The 22631-nt window shown below is 39.6% G+C and overlaps 1 protein-coding gene across 4 annotated transcripts in view; it reads left to right on the forward strand.

Moving 5' to 3' along the window:
• Nucleotides 1–14240, forward strand: part of LOC135219335 (PEST proteolytic signal-containing nuclear protein-like) — a 121324-nt gene extending 107084 nt beyond the window's left edge. For all 4 annotated transcript variants that reach the window (XM_064256008.1, XM_064256010.1, XM_064256011.1 and 1 more), the window contains exons 3-4: nt 10400–10536; nt 13187–14240. In XM_064256008.1, the coding sequence (XP_064112078.1) occupies nt 10400–10536; nt 13187–13322 (273 nt within the window). In that variant the 3' untranslated portion in view covers nt 13323–14240. The remainder of the gene's footprint in view (nt 1–10399; nt 10537–13186) is intronic.
• The last annotated feature ends 8391 nt before the right edge of the window (nt 14241–22631 follow it).

A 22631-nucleotide genomic window follows, 5' to 3' on the forward strand; every position in this document is an offset into this window, starting at 1 on the left:
TAAAAAAAAAAAGAGCGATTCCCAGTCTTTTTATCCACTTGGAGGAAGGAGGGCGGGGGAGTAAATGACAGTCTGATATACATATTGGCAGAAGGAAAGGAGTCGGAGTCTTGGAGTTATTCTCTCTCTCTCTCTCTCTCTCTCTCTCTCTCTCTCTCTCTCTCTCTCTCTCTCTCTCTCTCTCTCTCTCTCTGTTGTTATTGGCTGTAGGTATACATTTTTATGGTAAAATGTTTAAGATGACTTTGAAATGATATGAATTATATAACCTCAAAGATTAATACAGTAATAGGTTAGTAATTTTAGGTATATTTGAAGTAGGATGTTATTTAAGGTATACATTTGGTATCTGAACTTTCAAGATAGGCAGTTATTTGCATTTTTAGTGGTGGTTCTAACTATTCACTGGTTTTAACTATTCACGGGGTGTCTGGTACACATATCCGCGAATACGGGGGGAACACTGTAGCGTACTTTGGTACAATGATTGAAATACAAGACAAATGGATGTTGTTATTCAATTTGGTTGTACTTAGAAAAAAAAGAATTTTTCTCGTTCGGTTGTTCATGGCTGTACACATTTACGCAACAAGTATAACGTTAAAACCAAACTTTAATCATTCTCTTTTTAATGTTTTTGAACTTTTGTAACTAGAAGATGGGATAAAGCTAGGCTATTGTAATTTGGTCTCATAAAATTGGATTATCGTAAGACGAATTATCGTAACTTGAACACTACAGCTACCTGTACACTGTATAAAACCATGTTATATCATTACATACTCTAAACACCCAAAGGATTAAAGCTAGGCTTTTTTTCACTTTACAGTATTTATAATACTATAATGTAGTGTACAGTAAATTCTGTAGTACTATACAGCATAAATATAATTTTACTTGTTGCGCCATTGCTGGATTACGGTGTCGTTTGACTGGTCTAGGGCGCTGTTAACTGGTCTAGTATTCTGAAAGAAGGGGTGCGGCAGCCATAGGTTTTAAAATCGCTTAGCATCGGCGGCCAGGAACAGAGCCCCAGCTGCTAACCGAGGGCCGCCTGTGTTATCCAGCATAGACATGAGCACTCTTAAAATCCTTTATATCATAGTCTTAGAACAGGTGCTAGATACTCTCCAACTCAACCTAAAGGCAGTTCCTGGGTTATGTCGAGGCTTCTGGTCCTATTCTGTGATGTAATCTTAGAAACAGCATAACCCGAGACATAATGAAAATCGTAAGGAAACCATGCTTTTAATCTTTTTGGTGTCGCGAAGACCATGTAACTTGTATTTTGGTTGAGCTCTTCATCAAAAAACCTCAAAATTTTTACCACTTTGCCATTTTGGAGCCATATTAAAGTTCCAGTCTTCTGTTAGACTTGCAATGTAAACCTGGAACATGCACATTAACCTGGGAAATGTTTATATTTTTTGTGAATATATTTGAAGAGCAACATAACTTCAGAACAATGTAAGCTAAATCTGGGGACTACCAGTACTCTACAATATAACCCAGCTAAAACTGATTGTACATTCCGTTTGCAGTCTTAGCTGCTAACCTATGGTACAGGTATTTTCCTACTTATGATGGGGTTAGGTTCCGAAAAACCTGTCGTTAGTTGAAAAAATCGTATCTTTAATATAGCCTAGCCTACACTTAAGTTAATCAGTACCATATATACACATATATGGAAGATTAGCCTACACTACACAGTATACCTATACTACATGTACGGCAGAGTAATTATTAATATCAGGTAATGCGGGTGGTTTAGTGTAGGTTGACTTATGATGATTAAGTATAAAAAGAAATTTAATAATAAGAACAAGAATCAGACTGTAGTGTAAAGGGTACTCACCAAGATTCGGTCCGTTGTCGGCATACGTGAACAGTGTCAGGGTGTTCAAGGGTACATATAACTAAAAATCGGAAGAGGAGGAGGATGATAAAGCAGCAGGATCATCAATTCGCTCCTCTTCAGATAGAAATTCTTCTTCTGTTAGTTCAGGCATTTCGAGGAAACAACTGTTCCAAGACGTACAGGATCGAGTCTCAAGTGAGGGGGTAGGGCCGGGGGGAGGTGAAGGCACTGGAGTCGTTCTCTTGAAGAAGTAATCCATTGTAGGTTGCACAGTGCATTTTTTCGCTCTTCATAAATTAATCAATAACATGCAACATTGTCTTGATGAGCCCTCTGAACTTTGGCTAACTGTTTCTCGTCCCCATCCATTTCACTTAAAAGTTTCAGTCCTTGTTCAAATAAACCAAATGCCTCTGCCAGTCTTTTTGTTGTAAACGTTCGCTCCAGCTCTTCTTTTATTTCTTCTTTGTCTTCTGCTTTTTTTTTCTCTCTTCTGCAAGTTCAATTAAATCCTCTGCCGTTAGCTCTACATCTTGCACATCTATAAGTTCTTGGATATCTTCCTCATCAATTTCTAAATCTAAACTTTTCCCAAGTATCAAGATCTTTTTATTGATTTCCACCTCTTTTTCATTCTGATCGAAACCTATAAAAGAGTTCACAAACACTTTTAGCAGATTTTTCCAGACCCCATTCATACACTCTTTCTTTACCTCTTTCCATCCCCTTCCAATGTTCATAATGGAGTTCAAAACTCTAAATTCTTTCCAGAAAGTTCTGAGATCTTTCTCCTCATTATCCATAGCCTGAGCAGCTTGTGCAAACGTGTTCCGAAGATAATATGCCTTGAACGTAGCCACAGCATCCTGATCCATGGGTGGTATGAGAGAAGTTGTGTTTGGTGGCAGAAACACTAACTTTTACATTCTCGTTAATATCTCCGATGTGCTGAGGGTGGCCAGGAGCATTGTCGGGAATCAGAAGAACTTTGAAGGGGGTGTTATTTTTGCTACAATAATCTTTCACTTCTGGAATGAAGCAGTGAACGAACCAGTCTTCTAACAGCACTGCATTCATCCACGCTTTTTTCTTATGACGGTAATGCACAGGAAGTGTATGCTTGTCAATGTATTTTAATGCCCTCGGATTTTCTGAGTGATAAATCATAAAGGGTTTAAGTTTATACCCAGCCACATTTCGCCCAAGCAGAAGAGTCAATCGATCCTTGTATGCCTTAAACCCAGGCATTGTTGCTTCTTTGTTGATGTAGGACTGTTGTGGCGTACGCTTCCAATAAAGTCCGTTTTCGTCGACATTAAAGATTTGTTCTGGCAAGTACCCTTCATTAACGATGATCTTGTGCAAAGCATCCTTAAACTTAGCTGCTCCATCGGCATCAGCGCTTGCTGCTTCACTGCTAATTTTCACACTGTGAAAATTATGGCGGTTCTTGAAACAACGAAATATCCAGCAGTTGCTGCAAAACTTTTGTTGTGGTTATCATCATACTTCTTCTTCAGTTCTTCAAAAAGCATGCAAGCCTTTGTCTGAATGGTCAAGAGGGTGAGTGGCATACCTCTTGTATTTGGTCCTCCATCCATGTTACCAGTAACTGCTCCATTTCTTCCAAAGGCCCTGTCCTCTTCTTTGGTATAACTGTTGAATGAACAGACACGGATGCCTTTACAGCATCCATTACAACTTTCCTGTCCTTTAGGATGGTGGATACCGTCGATTGGGATAAACGTTCATCACGTGCGATAACCATGACTGCCTTTCGCCTTTATGCTGGTTAATTATCTTCAATTTCTGCTCCAAAGTGATGGACTGCCTCTTCTTTTTTGCACTACCAGCAGGAGACCTATTTGGTTGTTTGGCAGACATAATTTTTTTTTTTTTAGTGTACTTTATAAACGCACAAAAATCACAAACGAACACTTACCTAATCTTACTTGGCTCTAGGGCCTACATATCGTACAGCGTAGTACGCTGCTGCCTGCGGCCGTTGTGCACAAAATTTAAAAATACTACGTATTTTCAACTTTTTTTTCTGTATTAATTGCTAACCCCATCGTAACATCAGCTTATCGTAAGACGAATTATTGTAACTTGAACACATCCTGTACTGTATACCTCAATATCTCAACTATAACAAATCAACCCATACTCATATTCAAACTTGAGTTAGACACACTCCTGGATGCCATACCAGATGATCCATGGTAATGCCACCAGTCACTTCATTGACCCTCATCAGGAACAGTGAACTTAATCCAGAAGTCTCAACGTTATTGCTCTCAGTAATTGAAGTTGGTAGTATTGTAAATCCACATGGCAGAGTATTGATCAGGTAATCCTCCACTTCTGGATGAGGTGAAACCAATCATGAGGTAATTTCTCTCTCTCTCTCTCTCTCTCTCTCTCTCTCTCTCTCTCTCTCTCTCTCTCTCTCTATTAGATATGCTACCAGAACACAACATTCAACAAATAAATCACCTGCCAACAGGAAATGATAATACTATAGACCTAGTATTCAGGAATGAGGTGAATTATGTTAAATAAATAATGGTGTATATTACGAGTATTTCAGACCATAATGTCATAGAATTAACAATCCATTCCAAAGCAAGTGAAAACAGAGATAAACAAGAGATGAAAAAGTGGGAAGGATATGGAAAATACAATTTCTAGAGTAAGAATATAAAATGGTCAGAAATAAATGAAGAATTAAAGATTTGGAAAACAAATTTCTAAGTAGTGATATACAGGTAAATTTGGGTATATTATATAAAATATTGGAGAAAATAGTGGATAAGTATATGCCAAAGAAGAAAAGTAAACATCAGTCATGCATACCAAGAGACAGAAGGATCTTGTTCCAGAAAATCAGAAAGTGGGAAAAAGGTCTTGCAAAAGAAAAGAATGCATGGAAAGTGTTGGAAGACTAAGATAGAAAATGCAGAACAAAAGATTATACAATCAAAAGAAAAGGAAAAACAGGCCTTGAAAGAAAAGACCCTAGTAAATATCAAACAAAACCGCAAACTAATGTACTCATATGCGAAAAAGATGAATAAGAGAAGAATTGAAATAGGCCTAATAAATGAAGGGAGATTAACGAATGAAAAAAAAGAAATATGCAACTTATTAGCAGAAAGATATAACAATTTACCTATGGAATTGCTAATGAAGATAATGATACAGAAATAAGTGATGAAAATAGTGAATGTTTATCAGACAGATATTAATGAAGCCGATATTGTGCAGGCTATAAATGAAATTGAAAATGGAACAGCAGCTGGACCAAATGGTGTCCCTGCCATTTTGTTAAAGAAAGTAGTTCATTCTATCGCAAAACTGCTTGCAATATTATTAAGGCAAAGTGTAGATACAGGCAAGATTTATGATTAGCATAAATTAGCAAATATTACCCCTACTTTCAAAAGTGGATCAAGACTAAAGGGAAGTAATTATAGGCCTGTGAGTCTAACATCACATATTGTGAAAGTGTATGAAAGGGTAATGAAGAAAAATATGAAAAATTTAATTAAAAATAATTTGTTTAATATAGGACAACATGGTTTTGTACCCAGAAAAAAATACACAAACCCAGCTGTTAATCCGCTGTGAGAACATATATAAAAATGTGATAAATGTAAAAGAAACAGATGTGGTTTACCTAGACTTTGCAAAAGCTTTTAACAAGGTAGACCATAATATATTAGCAAAAAAAATTGGTAAACATAATATAGTGGACAAAGTTGGAAGATGGGTAAAAGAATTTTTACACACAGAAAACAGATATTTATTGCAAACGGTGAGAAATCGGATGAAGATAAGGTAATATCCGGTGTGTCACAAGGTATGGTGTTAGCTGCATTGCTGTTTGTTATTATGATTGCAGACAGAGTAATGGTAAGGACTTGGTAGTGAGTAGTTTTGCCGATGACACAAAAACAAGTAGAGAAATTACTTGTGATAAAGATAGGAACTCGCTACAAAGAGACCTTAAAAAAATATATGAATGGGCAGAGGTAAATAAGATGGTATTTAACTCTGATAAATTTGAATCAATAAATTATGGAGATAAAGAAGGTAAGCTATTTGCATATAGGGGACCTAATAACGAGACAATCACTAATAAGGAAGCAGTTAAAGACCTTGGTGTGATGTTGAAAAGGAACATGTTATGCAATGATCAAATTGCAATACTATTGGCAAAATGCAAAGCAAAAATGGGAAAGTTGTTACGGCATTACGGCACTTCAAAATAAGAAAAGCCAAACACATTATTATACTTTATAATGCATTATAAAACGTATGTATGTAGTCCACTTGAATATTGCAATATGATGTGGTACCCACACAACCAAAAGGATATTGCACAAATAGAGAGTGTACAAAGGCCCTTTACAGCTAGAATAGAAGAAGTTAAGGATCTTGACTACTGGAAAAGATTACAATTTTCAAAATTATATAGTCTAGAAAGGAGAAGAGAATGCTACATGATAATACAGGCATAGAAACGGATAGAAGGAATTGCTGAAAACTTATGGAGCTAAAAATATCAGAAAGAGCAAGCAGAGGTAGATTAATAGTGCCCAAAACTATACTAGGAAAACTAAGGAAAGCTCACAGGACATTAATCCACTACACACCAGCATCAACAATGCAGCGTCTATTCAATGTGTTGCCAGCTCATCTGAGGAACATATCAGGAGTGAGTGTAGATGTGTTTAAGAATAAGCTCGACAAATATCTAAGCTGCACTCCAGACCATCCAAGACAGGAAGATGCAAAATATACCAGAAGATGCATTAGCAATTCTTTGGTAGGCATTAGAGGTGCCTCACACTGAAGGACCTGGGGAAACCTGAACAAGCTGTAAAGGCCTGTCCACACGATTGGGCCTGATCAGCGGACTTCCCCTCTAACAGGCACACTTGACGGGCAAACCGTCAAATTGCCTGATGGCTTGAACTTCGACCCTGGCAGGCTTATGTTAACCATATACATTTTTTTTTTTTTACGGAGCCATTATTTGCACCATATTCTCTTCTTTTTCATAACACACAAAACAATTATCATGCTACACTATCTTCTTTGCGGTAGGCACCATGTTTATCGTACTGCATTGAACACACTACTGGCATCGTTGGGCATGCCCACCTCTCCATCGCCTCACCCGTGTGGACAACATTCACGGGTAAGCCCACCAGAATTTGCCCTTCAACCCCTGAGCATGTCGATCAGGCCTGCTCATGTGGACAGGCCTTAAGGTTCTCTCTCTCTCTTCTCTCTCCTCTCTCTCTCTCTCTCTCTCTCGTCTCCTCTCTCTCTCTCTCTCTCTCTCACAGCACATTAGGGAAGTAATTTTAACACCTACTAAATTAGATACCTTGGTAACCTTACATGAAAGCAGTGTCCCATGTGGCTAGTATTATTGACAAGACATTACACTTCATAATGCCTACAGATGAGCCTATGTTGGTAGTCTCACATGTAGAAAAAGGTTGAAGAGTTATGTCATCTGGATTTATTGTGAGGCAATGAGGGGCCCAACTTTCATGTGATAGTGAATTTGGCAAGGGGTGTGGCACTCGAATGACGATGGTATACTGTGCTGTGGTTCTGAAAGAAGATGGGGCACCTGGATGACCTGATGGTGATGGATGTGAAAGGGGTGCGGAGGGGACAGCAAAAGAAATACTCTGAAGCTTGGTGACATTGTCCCCAGGAGTTTAAAGGGACCCTACCAAGGTACCACCTAACTATTCCCTGCCATAACTGAGATGGCCAGAAAAGTGATGATATCATGTCATCTGTGACATTGCTAAACCTGGTCATGACAGGAGTGCTGTCATCTCTGTTTTGATGACAATCAGCATTCTGGTTACCTTTGGCAGTAGCATCAACCTCGTTAGACAAGGTTCAACATCCAGGATCACTTCCTATCATCTTCCAACCACTCACAGTTGACATCCTTCAGAATGTCCTCTTAGATTTTTGTGACACATTGATGGAATCCATCAACCTCAAACCTTAGAAAACTGTCAGTAGCATCCTCCCCAGGATAAAGTCTTTACCAGTCATGCTCCATGTAGGAGCAGAGATATTCCAAGTGAGAGCCCAGTTAAGGATTGCTAAGTTCAGGGAGGTAATAGTCAATTCTGAAGTCCATCCCCCATGAGTATTCAAGACAAGTCCTTTTTGCTCATTCTCGACTACTAGCTTCACTTGATATGTGGGAATCACTATCAGTAACACCTCTTCACAGCTACAGTATCCTGACCCGTTGGTTTAAGATTAGATGTTGTATTAGGGAGGAAAAAAAAAAGGGCACTATAAAGTTCTCCTCCACAGCCAACTCGTCCTGGGCAGGAAACACAGGTACATTGTCGAGAAGTTGCGAGTGCCTTTGCCTGAATCTCAAGGAATGAAAGTAAATTATGGTAATTGTAGGTACAATCAAGTTGAAGGCTCTGAAGGTTGGTTCTTCCTGTTCCAACTTTGCTATGGGATAACTGTAAGGCTTTGGGCGTTACAGAAGAAGGCATCAATTAGTTTGGATGGAGTTTTTAGGTATGGTGGATGAAATCATCTATTGGATCTCACATGCACAACTTAGTTTCAACCAAGAGACTATTTCATCTACCATACCTAAATTCTTCATCCAAAACTAATTAATGCCTCCTTCTGAAACACCCAAAGCTTTGTCATGAGCCTTAGAGCTTAGGCCATAGAAAAGTTTGAACTGGAGGAGCCTTGATCTAGAAGATACATTGCAGTCTTGTGAACTTCTTAGCAGAACAGCTGATTGAACTTCGGTCCCAAAACCATTACATACAACCTTTGAATGCTGTTGGTGTTACTACATCAAAACAGCTTTGTTCAGGTTTTTGTGTATCAGCTTGAGCATGCCATTCAAATCTTGTATCTGCCAAAAGCAAAATTTACTATGAAGCAATATATTGAAAGTAATGTTCGTGTATGACTACAGATGGAATATGTCTACATTACCTATGTATTGCACTATCTGGAGTATTGTACTGCAAGGATTTACAGTACAGTATTGTAGATAGCACATTACTGTACTTCCTAACATTCAGTCTTTCCTGGGATCAACTGCTATGTATATTAAAAACTCCACATTAAAGCTTTGAGCATTTTTTTTAAATGGTTGTACTACCTGAATGCATTACCAAACAAATTCTCCCTGGTTGAAACTTTGCAGTGAAGTATAGCTAAGCAAAGCCACATTCTCCTGAATGCTTTTATTATTACGAGGCTTTATATTTTCATAGTACACAATAACAACTACTCCCCGCTGGAGGTTAGTGCAAGAGGTGCACTGTAGGTATTATTTAAGGTTCTTTGCAGCATGTCTTCGGCCCTTAGCTGCAACCCCTGTTGTTCCTTTTACTGTACCTACTTTCATATTCTTTTTCTTCCATCTTACTGCCTGCCCTCTCCTAACAATTGATTCATAGTGCAACTACAAGGTTTTCCTCATGTTACAGCTTTAAAACCTTTTACTGTCAATTTCTGTTTCAGCGCTGGATGACGTCATAGGTCCCAGTGCTTGGCCTTTAGTCAAAACTACAGTGTTTGCTTGTATTTTTTACCATCATTTAAAAGTTAGAAATCTAGACACAAAAAATAGCATCCAAATGCTTGTAGCCTTTTCCAAACTTAAAATGGTAGGTACTTTAGTGAGCTGCAGCGTACATTATTAGTACTACTGCATATCATGCTGCACGAAAAAATATATACATATTCCTTATAGGAAAAATGTTTTCAGTACTTGGATAGATCAAAATTCAGTCAGTCTTCTAGATTGTATAATTCCAAGTACCAGTGATCTTAAAGGTAAAGGTAAATTTTTTGTTTGTACGTAGGACATATATCCTGGAAAATTCTCACAGTCTTTGCTAATTTGTTTATCCTGTAAAGTTCTCAGTCTTTGCTAATTTGTTTGAGATTGTGAATTGTTCTTTTCTTATCATGGATGTTTATGAAGAAAACTATTTTGTTGGGATGAAGCATTTCGTGATAATTAATTTTTAATTTTATAGCTAATTTTGCTTTGAAAGTTTAAAAAATGGAAAAATTATATTAGTCACTGATTCTTCTCTGTGTACTACTTCAAATAACAATAACATTAAACTAGTTGATTATCTGGAAATTTTAAGTACAATATGTATATCCATCATCTGATGTACTATAATTATTCTTTATCAAACTAAATCCATAATCATCATAATACCTGATAAGCTGATGTATTACAGCTGCTGTGCTTGTTTTACAAGGCAACAACAGTACTGTACTTATATACAAAGCAGGTTTTAATTTAAAAAGTTTCAGAGGGTAAATTTTGATATTTTTAGTGGTTGTTACAGCACTGAAGGAATAAGAAAAAACTATTGAGATGATATTAATTTACACTTGAGTAACTATGTTCATTCTGTTCATTCACTTGAGTTCTGGAGTGAATATAAGGCACACAAAGTGAAGTCTATTGTAAGTGGTAACATTTTGCAGAAAATGGCAAGCAACGTGGGATTGACAATGAAGCCTAAGGTAGGCTCAGCTGCTGCTGTTTTTGGTGATGAAGATGATGAAGACGACGAAGAGGAAATGCCTCCAGAAGCCAAGATGAGAATGAAGAATATTGGCAGGTTAGTTGTTTTTCTACGCTTGATTTTTTTCAAATTCACTTTACTATAGACAACTGTATTATTTGTTTTGTTCTTTGGGGTATGGGTTGATGAAACTTTAATATATCAAAATGACAAAATATTAGCCCTAGCATCAACTTCATTTATGTACTTAGGTAGGAGAGAACATGCTTCATTACATTATCAGCTATTTGGCAAGTCTCGTAAGATGTGGAGTTGAGCTTGTGTTTTCATACTGATCATGAAACTTTGCTGTTTACTTAACTTGAAGCTTGGAAACTCGAGACTTCCACAAACTTTGCAAGAGTTTACTAATATCATCTTGACATTTTTGTGCATTTTTAGAAAAGCTTGATATTCTTAATTGAAATTATATGGAGATATCATGTTAATTGAAGGTAAATTATATGTACTATCTTAATTGGTAACTGCACCAGAACAGTATACTACATTCCTTTGAACGCCATAAAATTCAGTAAGCACTGCATAAAAGACCAAAATTATTTAAATTCCCTTGAATTGTATTAGAAATTATCATGAAAGATAACAGTGGAGCCTCGGTTTTTGTACATAATCCGTACATAACTAGGATCAGCTTGAGAGTTTCTGGACCTCTGTTGCACAACAAAACTATCCAGAGACATTTGTTTCTGGCGTTTCTTTAAAATTTGCCTAAAATTAGACACAGCATTGTCATTAAACATGTTGGAGACATGGATTACAACTTCTTTGTTGGGATGATAATTCTTCACAAAATTTCCTTCATCATTCCACTTTGCAAACGAGTCCTTAATCCTTGAAGTAGGCACATTATGTATGCCCATTTGTTTTCTGAATTTTTCAAATCGGCCTCTGCTGGCCTTAAATTCACTAACAGCAGTGCTTGTTGTAGGCATTTTCACACTCAGATCAGCATGCAACTTCCTCCAACACTTTGCTAAGAGTTCTTTCTTAAATTCTATTGTGTTTCTCACCCTTTTTACACAAGAGCTAGCACGTGGAACTTTCTTTGGCCCCATGATGACTCATGTAGCAGTTGTACTCGAATGAAAACGCACAAAAAGAACAAAAGCTATGAACACAAAAGCAGAATGGGTCACGACAGAAGATGGGATGCTTTGTTTGGGTGCTCGATACGGGGCCCATTCACCTACTTGGCCCTGGATGGAGCGTTTCCGATTGTACAAAAACCGAGGGAACATACGATAACAGAGACAAAATTTCTCAGAAAAAGTTTATGAAAACTGAATTGTACAAAAACCGAGGTTTAACTGTATAGGGTACTAACTTTCTAGATCAATATAGGAAAGGACTTAGTGGCTTTGAATATTCACAAATGACAGAATTTTAGCAGCTTGACAACCATTGGTTCATGTCTGTTTTGAACTAGCTGCTTGTTGTCCTATATTTTATGTTTTAAGAATACATACATTTACAAAGTGCTGGATTGATTATGAGTCATTATTACCATCTCCAAAGTGCTTTGTGCTTTAAAAGTTGATTGATGATATTTGCCACTGGAAGAAATAGATAATTGCTGTGTCTTTTGCCAACTTTATCTTTTTGATATACAGCTTGGGTTTTGGTATTAGGGATGCAGGCTTTCATAAAGTATCTATGGATTGTGTTAAATGTTCTATGAGTGGAAGTATTGAATGAAAGTTTTATGAAGAATTTCTGTTTTTATAGCAAATATACTTATGGCTTGTTGGTTAACTTGATAGAGATCAGTCAGATCAACAAAGAAGTTTGATTACTTCAGTTGTGCTTTTAGATTTTTAGAATATATATATATATATATATTATATATATATATATATATATATATTTATATATATAGTATATATATATATACTATATATATATAAACTTATCATATATATATATATATATATATATATAGATATATATATATATATATATATATATATATATATATATATATATATCGTATATATATATATATATTATCTATATATATATATATATATATATATATATATATATATATATATATATATATCTATATATATCTATATATATATATATATATATATATATATATATATATATATATATATATATATATATACATATATATATATATATATATTATATATATATATATATGTATATATATTTAGATATATATATATATATATATAATATATATATATTTTATATATATTTATATATATATAAATATATATATATATATATATATATATATATATATTATATAGATATTATATATATATATATATATATATATATAGATATAGCATATATATATATTTATATATATATATATATATATATATATATATATTATATATATATATTTATTTATTATATATATATATATATATTATTTATATATATATATATATATATATATATATATAGATATATATATATATAGTATTTATATATATATATATATATATATATATATATATATATATATCTATTTATATTTATTTATTTATTTATTTATTTATTTATTTATTTAGAAATCTTTTAGGAAATATCACTTCTGTATTGTGTACTACTCTATCTCATCCAATTTCATAGTACTGTAAAATGTCTATACTAATATTATACAGGTATTTGTTTGTAAATTTAACAAAATTTTACTTTTATCTAACAGGGATACCCCAACTTCAGCTGGTCCCAATAGTTTTGGAAAGACTCGCATGGGGTTTTGCGATTCAAAGAAGATATACGAAAGACAGTTGCGAGAAGCTTTAGAGGAGAAAAACTTGGACCATTCAGATAAAGCTTGAAGAAGGTTGGGGCCTTTTATAGTGTCGTGGGAGTTTGATTGTTGAAAAGTATATTTTCAAAGATGTTCATTGTTTTTCCATTGGGTAAGGGGATTGTTAGAATTTTTGTTTCAGATTGTTGGTATGTGTAGGTTACCACATTGCAAGTATTTACTTGTCTGTTAAATTGAAGTGATAACCTAGGGGTTCAAATGCTGTGCTGTCATTTTACTCTGTATGACTTTAGATTTTGAAAATCCTGTAAGGTTATTTTGTATTTTTTGCAGTGTTGGGTGTTCATGATCGTGGGGACCAAATTACTTTATAGATTGGTTAGACCAAGTATCCGCAGAAATAATATCCATTGGCTCAGGACATTGTAGCATGATCCTTAATTCACCATACAATAGTCATAAACAAGTTGTATGGAGTTTTGTTAGGAGGATAAAAGAGGAAACAGTCTAATTACAGTTACGAATATTCAAAACTCATATCTGTTATGTAGTAGTTTGCTAATCATTTTAAGGTAGTACTTCTTTAATGCACTCAGTTGTTGTTGAGATGTGATTTGATTAACTAGCATTTTATTTACTTTTGACCATCCCATGTTGTAGAATGGGGTCATTCCTATATTTGGGTACTGTGTACTTGTATTACCTAAACATTACAGTAGACGCACATGTTCATTTCACCTTAGTGATTCTTTTATACTTCTCATGTATGTATTCTAGCTCATTGTGATTATTGAAAGGCACTTTATTTTATTTTTTCATCACCTAAAAATTCAGTAGCTTTGAAAGAATGTGACAGTTTCCTGTATTGCTATACCAAATGCAATCTCCTGTTTCCTACTGTACCTTACCTATCAAAGTTTAGTACTGTATACTCTGTGTTTTTGTTTTACAATATTTTCCTATTAAAGTATGATTTTAAGTATTTTACTAGTGATTAATTTTCCTTTTAAAGTTTTGTGATCATGCATAAGTGATGCTTAGAGCATGTCACTGTCCATTTCATTTGCTCATAAAGAAAACTTCTAGTATACATGTAATTATTGCTCTCAGATTCTTGAACACTAGATATTATGTGCACAAAAACAAGTTAGGAGTGGTTAACTCTTTGAACAACCCAAATTCTATTTGGAATTAATGTAAGATCCATGCCATTGTAAAGTATTTCCAAGTAATTTTAACTCAGTTGTCATTATGTAACATGGTATTAGCCCAAAAAATTAAAATACATTTACTATCAGAATAATAGGAAAAATTAGATATGACACATTAACTGGTTGTATACTTGAGGATTAACTCATGATTCAGTTTATAATGTCAAATTTTAAAAACAAATCAGTCCATGACATTTTTGTCAGAATCTTGTTCATTGTCAATTAACCCAAGTATAAGATTTTTAAATAGTTCCAATTTTTATTTGGAAAATCTATATTGTATCATCAATAAAGACATCCTGTATGCCAACACTACGAGAGCTAAATAAATAGGGTCTGGGGTCTGATTACGGTATTAAATAATAATACGTTCACATATTAATAATATTGATTGACTATGGCTACTAAAACTAGTGTGGCAACATTGAGGTTATTGATGCTGAGCTGTTCTTCATAAAAAGTAAATGCTGATAGTATTTGAGGCAATATCTTTATAAATGCTTAGATATATGCACATGCAGACTCGTACTTTGAAATTGCAAGAGAGAGAGCTTAGTGATTGTCGAAGAGGTCAATGGAAGCTCCAAATTTTGGACTTGATAATCTATCACTGGTCATGATGGCCTCTTGAATTAAAATCTGGCAATTTTGTTGCTATATAAACCTGATTATTGTCCTTCCAGATCTTCATGATTTCTTTTGCTTCTCCAAATATAACTGATAAGATTTAGTCTAGTTGTCTCGGCAAGTAACTCCTGCTACTGATGTTAATAATTTGATGTGGATCAGCAGCATCAGTTATGTAATAGGTTCATAGCTACATAGTTGCTGCTTTTATTCACCTTTCTTGTGTGTGTTTTTAAACTCATTAATTTGTTGATGAAACTACTATTCCATAATGATTAGTAAGTATTCTGCATTCCCTGCATTTTGGGATTTGTTTCTTTGGGCTATTTGTATTACTTCATTTTGGCATTCATTTGGAACGAACATCACAGGTGATAGAAGTTCACTCTCGACGTGGTTCGGAAGTCACGTAAAGCCGTTTGTCCCGTTGCTGAATAACCACCGGTTCCATGCAACGTAAAAACACCATACAAACGAAAACAAAACGAAACAGTCCAAGAGCAGATTCATTATTCCAAAAAGCTAGCCATTTACAAAAAGATGGTGGTTGGTAAAGATGATAAAAGATCATTGTTAGAGCTTTGAAATGAAAATACCACAAGGAAATTGACTAGGTCAGATGGAGGTTTGAACTGGACAGCACACATCACTGCTCACAGAACTGGATTACCCAATGTGCTGGGTGAGGGGGGCTTTCTTATCAAATTTAGCCCTTGGTTCTAGGTCAATTCTCTACGTACTGGTGACTCTTCAGGTCTGAAGGCTAACATTCATCCCAAGTAGCTCCAGTGAAGTGTGGTCGGCTGCCCTAAAATTTGCTTCTACATATTATACCATACAAAATTATGTTTTTAGCAAGCCTTATAGTAAGTGTATAGTGAGTGGTAGTATTTAGTAGTGATTGTACATTATTGTTTAGTTAGTGTTTAGTGACTGTATGCAAAGAAAGTCCTGTAATTTACAGGGACCATTTATGGTAGACATTGCTTTGATCCAAGAAAATGCTTAGGGTTGACCACAATGGTTATAGTGGTTAGGACGACCTGTGTTTGTAAGGTAGTTTTTCTCTGAAATTTGTTCAAGTAATAATAATAATACATAATGATAATAGTAAAAATGCTAATATTGATACTCCCTCTCTCGCTTCGGTCACTCTCGGGCCTCTTGGTACCCCATGGCTGCCGGCACTGGACCTCCCCATGTTCCCCTGTTGAGTGCTGCATCTCTCCACATTTCTCAGTATCCTCCACTTCCAGTTCTCTCAGATCTCTGACCTAAGTAATGTTGAGTAGATAAGAGTAATAGTAAAAAAGATAGTAAGAGTAAAAACAATAATAGTAAAATATATTACCATGAGCTGGACCGAGCACCTTTCAATATGGCGGCCCAGAGGCACACGCTCGGCAGGAAGATCGCCACTCCATATTGATGCATATGTATGGGCGTCAACTTCCACTTCAAAAGTATAACTTGTTTGGTGTTTGCATGTCCTCCCTTTTCCTTGTTTGACCGAACCCCAATTATCCTTTCCAAATCCTTTTCTGTCGGAATATGACCGAAGAATTGAAATAGCCTTCTGTTTCCTCTATCGCCGGTGGCACAAGTTAGTGACATATAATCACATAATAAATTTTACCGACGTACAAATTCATCTCCAGGAACATGGCTAACCAGTCATTGGTTTTTACTAATCAATTACTAGATAGGATTTGTTTCAGTTTATTGGGAAATTAAGATCAGTAGGCTTTAAACTCAATAGGTTATAACTTTAATGAAGGTTGATATCCGATTCCTGTCTCGGTCAGACGAATTTACAGGCGGTCGATAGGAAGCAGGTTCTCCAATAAACTTTTACTTGTCTGAAAGACGTAACTAACTGTTTTCCTTATTTTATTTACATCTAGAGGTGTTTACTTAATTAGGCTGTCAATATATCAGAGCTTATGAGAATTTAAAGTGCATAGGCTTAGACTAAACAATTTTATAGATTTACTCGTGATTGCATGGGCGTAATATAATATCTAACATGAGTTAGGCCTTGCTTGCATATTTACCATTAAATTTGGTACTCGTATCCATTTGAAATACTAAATGGGGTTTTATCGTGCAGTATTATCACTCTTTGTGGTTCCAAGCTGAAAAGTTCGCATTTAGCATTTCTCGCGTTGTCCCTATGTTTTGGAACATTGCTTATTTTCAGTGTCAAGACCATTGCTGACGCAGAAAATGCAGATCACCTTGGATATAAAGAATGAAATAGCAGAAAAAACACGATCAAGGTGTGCGTGTTATGGACTTAAGTTTAGCGGTCAAGTGTAGCATAGTGTGTAGTAAGTTAGATTTAACAATGTATTGGTAGAGCACGACGTTAAAAGAAAAAACACCTCCGCCAATCTCCTGCCTCCCCTCACCACACCACCCTCCTCACTCAGTCCGGCGCAGGATAGAAACGTATTAACACACACACACACATTAGATATGAGGTGTTCCTTTCTGCATCCTTGGAAGTACAAAAGTCGCGAGACTTCATTTAGAAGGGTTGGTTTCATTAGGCTTACTTAGGATAAGTACATTGGCAATGCATCTATTTTCATTCTGAATCAATCTTTTTGCAACACATAACACCGATGTATACATTTGTTTGTGTGAAATACAGCCGGACTTTCTTGATGGCGAGGTCTGTAGTGTGCCCCGCCGTAATTTTAAAAAGCTATTACATTACCCTCTCTGCCCATTGCACCGTATGCCTGACCCACTTTGTTTTTAGCGCGTTATTTCCCCTGACCTCCATAAAACAGACAATATAAGCGAAGTTATTATTGAGATCAGCGCTAAAAATAGACAGACAAGGATGCAACATTCAGACTAGAAAGGAATTTTGAGTTCTGGCTCAGTAAGTTTTTTTTTCTTTGGTTTCTTTAACGACTTAGGACTTTCGTCAGTTAAAGTAAAAATACGAAGAAAGAGACCTAACCGAAACATGTATATAAGACACTAGTGGTCAAGTTTTTTTTTTTTTTTTTTTTTTTTTTTTTTTTTTTTTTTTTTTTAGGAAAAAGACACAACAAAGTGCCTGCATTCTAAGATACTCTTGAAGACACGGAATCCATCCTGGAGCCACTCGTAAAGCTCATAACGATCGCTAATAAAAATAATATATATTCTGTAGCTGTAACCAGGTCTTTGTTCCGATACGTAATACAAACCCTCGGTCCTTTAACAATAGGAAGGTACTTAGTGGCAGCTGAACCGGTCGTAAGCTTCGAACAAGGGTGTTCGGTAGTTAGCTACTTGTCCGGCAGTTAGCGGTAAGCTCGACTGCAAGGAGAGGAGCCACTTTGTTTTCAGCCGCGCTAGTGGATGGACGTGCTGCTCTTCGTCTCTCTGCCCGCTTCTGTCGTATGCTTGGTTTGCTTCACTGCGTGAAGACTTTTTCGCTTTTCCTTTTACTTGTGTGCTATTGCAAGGATAAAAAAGTGCGTGTGTTTCTTTGTATTCATTTTGCTATGGATATGGAACTACAAGAGCCGGAGAAACCCCCTCGCCCCCCATCAACCGCAGATTGTGCTCTGGTGTTGGGGCCCGTAAGTGTGGGGCCTTCCGCTCACCTGTAGAGTTTGATCCTCATGATTTTTGTACTCGGTGTAGAGGGCGAGAATGCTCTCGCACCGAGACATGTGATACTTGTATTTTTTGGTCGGAGGAGCAGCGGGAGCACTATGGGGGGAGGAAGAAGCCGTGCAAGCCGGCCAAGGAGTTGTCAGAGGGATCTCCGGCTACGCCCTTGATCACGGACATGTCTTCCTCTTTTCTCCCTCCATCTCAGCTCCCTCGTATGGCTCCTTCCCCTTCGGGGGAGGTTTCTCGCTCCCTCTCCTCTCTCGATCAGTCAAGCGTGGAGGAGGGGGCAAGATACCCCAACATCCAGTTGTACTCGGGGTCCTCCATTCGCTCGGGCTGGGAACTTGGGGGGCGAGGGGAGACCCCCCAACTAATCTACCCGACGATTTTACCTTCCTCAGACTTGCTGGCCACGGGGGACGATCTCGGACGGGCCTGGTACTCGCTGGGGCTGCAAGGGACACCGACGGTCCAGGGGCTGCTGAGTCACCTGGTGAGAGGGGCCATGCCGGTAACGCACGGGCCATGCCCGTTGCTACACCGCCACCTGGGTTTGCCGCTCCTGCTACAGCCCCGGACTTCTGGTGTCCCAAGAGCTCTCCTCTAGACCTGCTTCCTGATCGTCTGCAGCCCCTTCAGCACACCGGTTCTGCCGGTGGGTGCAGGAGGAGCGTCAGGTCTGTCTCTCCGATCCCTTCAACTTCCTCGGACTTTACCGGGAAGAGCGAGGCAATCAGGAGCGATCGCAAGGGGCGCTCTCCTCGCGATCCCGCCATGACGCCCTACAAACCTGGCACGGTCCTTGGACCAACCAGATCGTATGCACAAGCGGCAGGAGGAGACCAGGAAGGGTCTGTCGTGGTTCCTCCTGTGGAAGGAGGAGGGTCTCAGGAGGCATTCTCGTTGGACAGGCTTGACGGTCCGTCTCCACAGGATGCAGTCACTCCTGAGATCCAGAAGTCATTCGCTGAGGTAATTGCGCTGATTCGTCAGCACAACGACCTCGGAGAAGGATCGCCGCTCCCACCTACCGAACCCACATCGGACTTGGAGGCGTTCTGGGGACCTAAGAAGGAACCCAGGACGGTGGTGGGTCTGCCTCGATCAGCCTTGGCTGACAGCATACTAGGCCAAGTGGACGCTCTCGTCTCCGGACAGGAGGGTTGGCTTCGGTCCGGTAGGTCTGCTAAGCTCCTTCCTCCACCTCTACCGCGACAGAGGCGCTTCTACACGTCTTCAGAGGACCCTCTGCCGCCCAAACAGGTTAACTCGGAGCTAGCCAGGCTAACTCCGGGGGTGTCTGTGCCGCAGCTCCTGTCGGAGAACCTTTGGTTCTCGCAGCAGGAGGCACTTGCCTTGGAATCTACTGCAATGGCAGCATTCCAAGCAGTCTCTTGGCTCGACCTGTGGTCCCTCACAGTGTCGAAAACTGGTGCCTCCTTGGGGAACATCACTCATGAAGGGGACCCGGCTTTTGTGAGACTGTGCCAGTCTGGGGGTAGGGCCATCGCCTACCTGGCCCACCAGATGGCTAACCTGTGGGCCAACCTGGTTCTCCAGCGTAGAGACGCTGTTCTCACCCGAGTGACCAGGGCGGCTGGGCATGAGGCGGCTCTGGGTCTTCGCAACGGACCGGTGCGGAGTTCCTCCTCTCACTTCCCAGGAGAGATGGTGGACGCTGCGGTGGAAAGACGGCACACTGACGACAGTGACCATTTAGTACACCAGGCAGTCTCGAAGGCATCTGGGCAGCCTCGAGCTACTGCGGCTAAGTCCAAGAGTTTGGTTAGCGCTTCCTCTGCGGCCAAGACGATCGCATCGTCGAAGCCCAGAGGAAAGACTCTGCCTTCAACTTCTTCAAGGAGCGACCGTCACCAGCCCTCCCTCTCACGAGGGGGAGCTGGGAAGAAGTCGAAGAGAGGTGGGAAATGCTAGGGACGGCATTCCCCCCCACCTGCTGCCGAAAGTGGGGGGGGTGCCTGGCGAGCCATTGGGCAACATGGAAGCGCTACGGTGCGGAGACCTGGATAGTAAACGTCTTTCGGGAGGGATATCTACTACCCTTCGAGTCTCGGCCACCCCTCACCTCCAACCCGGTCCATCTGCAAACCTACGTTCCTGGCTCGACCAAGGACGTGACGCTTCTGCAGGAAGTAGAAGCCATGCTGAGCAAACATGCTGTGGAGATCGTACAGGATCAGTCGCCGGGCTTCTGCAGCCGCTTCTTCCTAGTGGAGAAGTCTTTGGGGGGCTGGCGCCCGGTGATAGATCTCTCCCTTGAACTGATTCGTTTACCAGACTCGGTTCACGATGGAAACATCACGTTCAGTGCTTGATTCCATCAGGGAGGACGACTTCATGCTCTGTGGATCTGAAGGATGCGTATTTCCAGATACCCATCCATCAATCCTCCAGGAAGTACCTCCGCTTCATCCTCGACGGAACGGTGTACCGATTCAGGGCACTTTGTTTCGATCTCTCAACTGCCCCACAGGTGTTCACGCTGGTGTCAGCTTGGGCCCACTCAGTAGGGATACATCTCTTGAGGTATCTTGACGATTGGTTAGTTCTGGTGAGCTCCCGCTCGCAGTTGCTGCAGGACTGAGATCGACTCCTCGAATTCTGCCGTGATCTGGGAATCGTAGTGAATTACGAGAAGTCAGATCTCGAACCCAAGCAGAGGATGAAGTACCTGGGCATGCTGATCGACACGGTAGCAGGGCGAGTCTTTCCGCAGATTCGCGGATCAGCAGATTCAGGGAAGCAGCAAGACAGTTCCTGTCTCTACAGGAGCAACCAGCTCAGCAGTGGCAAGTCATGATCGGCCACCTGTCGTCTCTCGAGAAGCTAATCCCTCACGGGCGTCTTCACCTGCGGTCTCTTCAGTGGAGACTAAAGGAGTGTTGGTCACAGGCAAGGGACCCTCCCTTCTTCCCCATGTCCCTCACGGAGGAGGTGAGGCAGGACCTAGCCTGGTGGCTGGACGACGGGAATCTCGTAAGAGGAGTGCCTCTTCGCACCCCCCCCGGAGATGCTGCTCTTCTCGGACACATCGACCGAGGGATGGGGCGCACACCTGGAGGAGTTGCTGACTGCAGGTGTGTGGGACCATCGCAACAAGCACCTTCACATCAACGTCCTGGAGCTCTAGGCAGCGTTCCTTGCTCTCCAAGAGTTCCGGGACCGTCTGGTGGGACACTCGGTGGTGTTGATGTGCGACAACACCACAGTATTGGCTTACATCAACAAGCAGGGGGGCCTATTGTCCCTCCTGCTGCACCAGTTGACGTTGCAGGTGCACGAGTGGGCCGCGGCACACTCAGTAGAGCTGTCGGCCCGCTACATTCCAGGCAAGAGGAATGTGGTAGCCGACAAGCTCAGCCGTCGGGATCAGGTGATAGGAACCAAATGGTCCCTTCATCCAGACGTGGCGGAAAGGCTCTTCAACCTGTGGGGGCTTCCAGTCGTAGATCTGTTCGCCACCCAGCACAACAGGAAACTCCAGGTTTTTTCTCGATTGTGCCGGACCCATGGGCAGCCGCAGAGGATGCTCTTCAACATCCGTGTGATAACCTCTTCGTCTACGCCTTTACCCTGTTCTGTCTGATTCGCAAAGTGATTAGCAGGGCGCTGATCACTGCGATCCTTCGGATGATCCTGGTGACGCCCAAACGACGGTATCCGGACCTGCTGGCTCTGCTTGCCGAAGCACCATCTCTTGCGAGCAAGAGGCTTTTCTCACAGCGCAGCAACAGAGATGGCCGGATACCTCAGACAGTCCTCTGCAGCTGTCTACCAGGGGAAGTGGTCCTCTTCTGTGGTTGGTGTCGTGGACGGGGTCTCTCTCCTCTCAGAGCTCTCTTCAGCAGGTAGCGGATTTCCTCATCTTTCTTCGCCGAGAGAAGCTCCTCTCTGTC

Source organism: Macrobrachium nipponense, chromosome 1, assembly GCF_015104395.2.
Source record: "Macrobrachium nipponense isolate FS-2020 chromosome 1, ASM1510439v2, whole genome shotgun sequence".
In the NCBI taxonomy this organism is placed as follows: Eukaryota; Metazoa; Arthropoda; class Malacostraca; order Decapoda; family Palaemonidae; genus Macrobrachium; species Macrobrachium nipponense.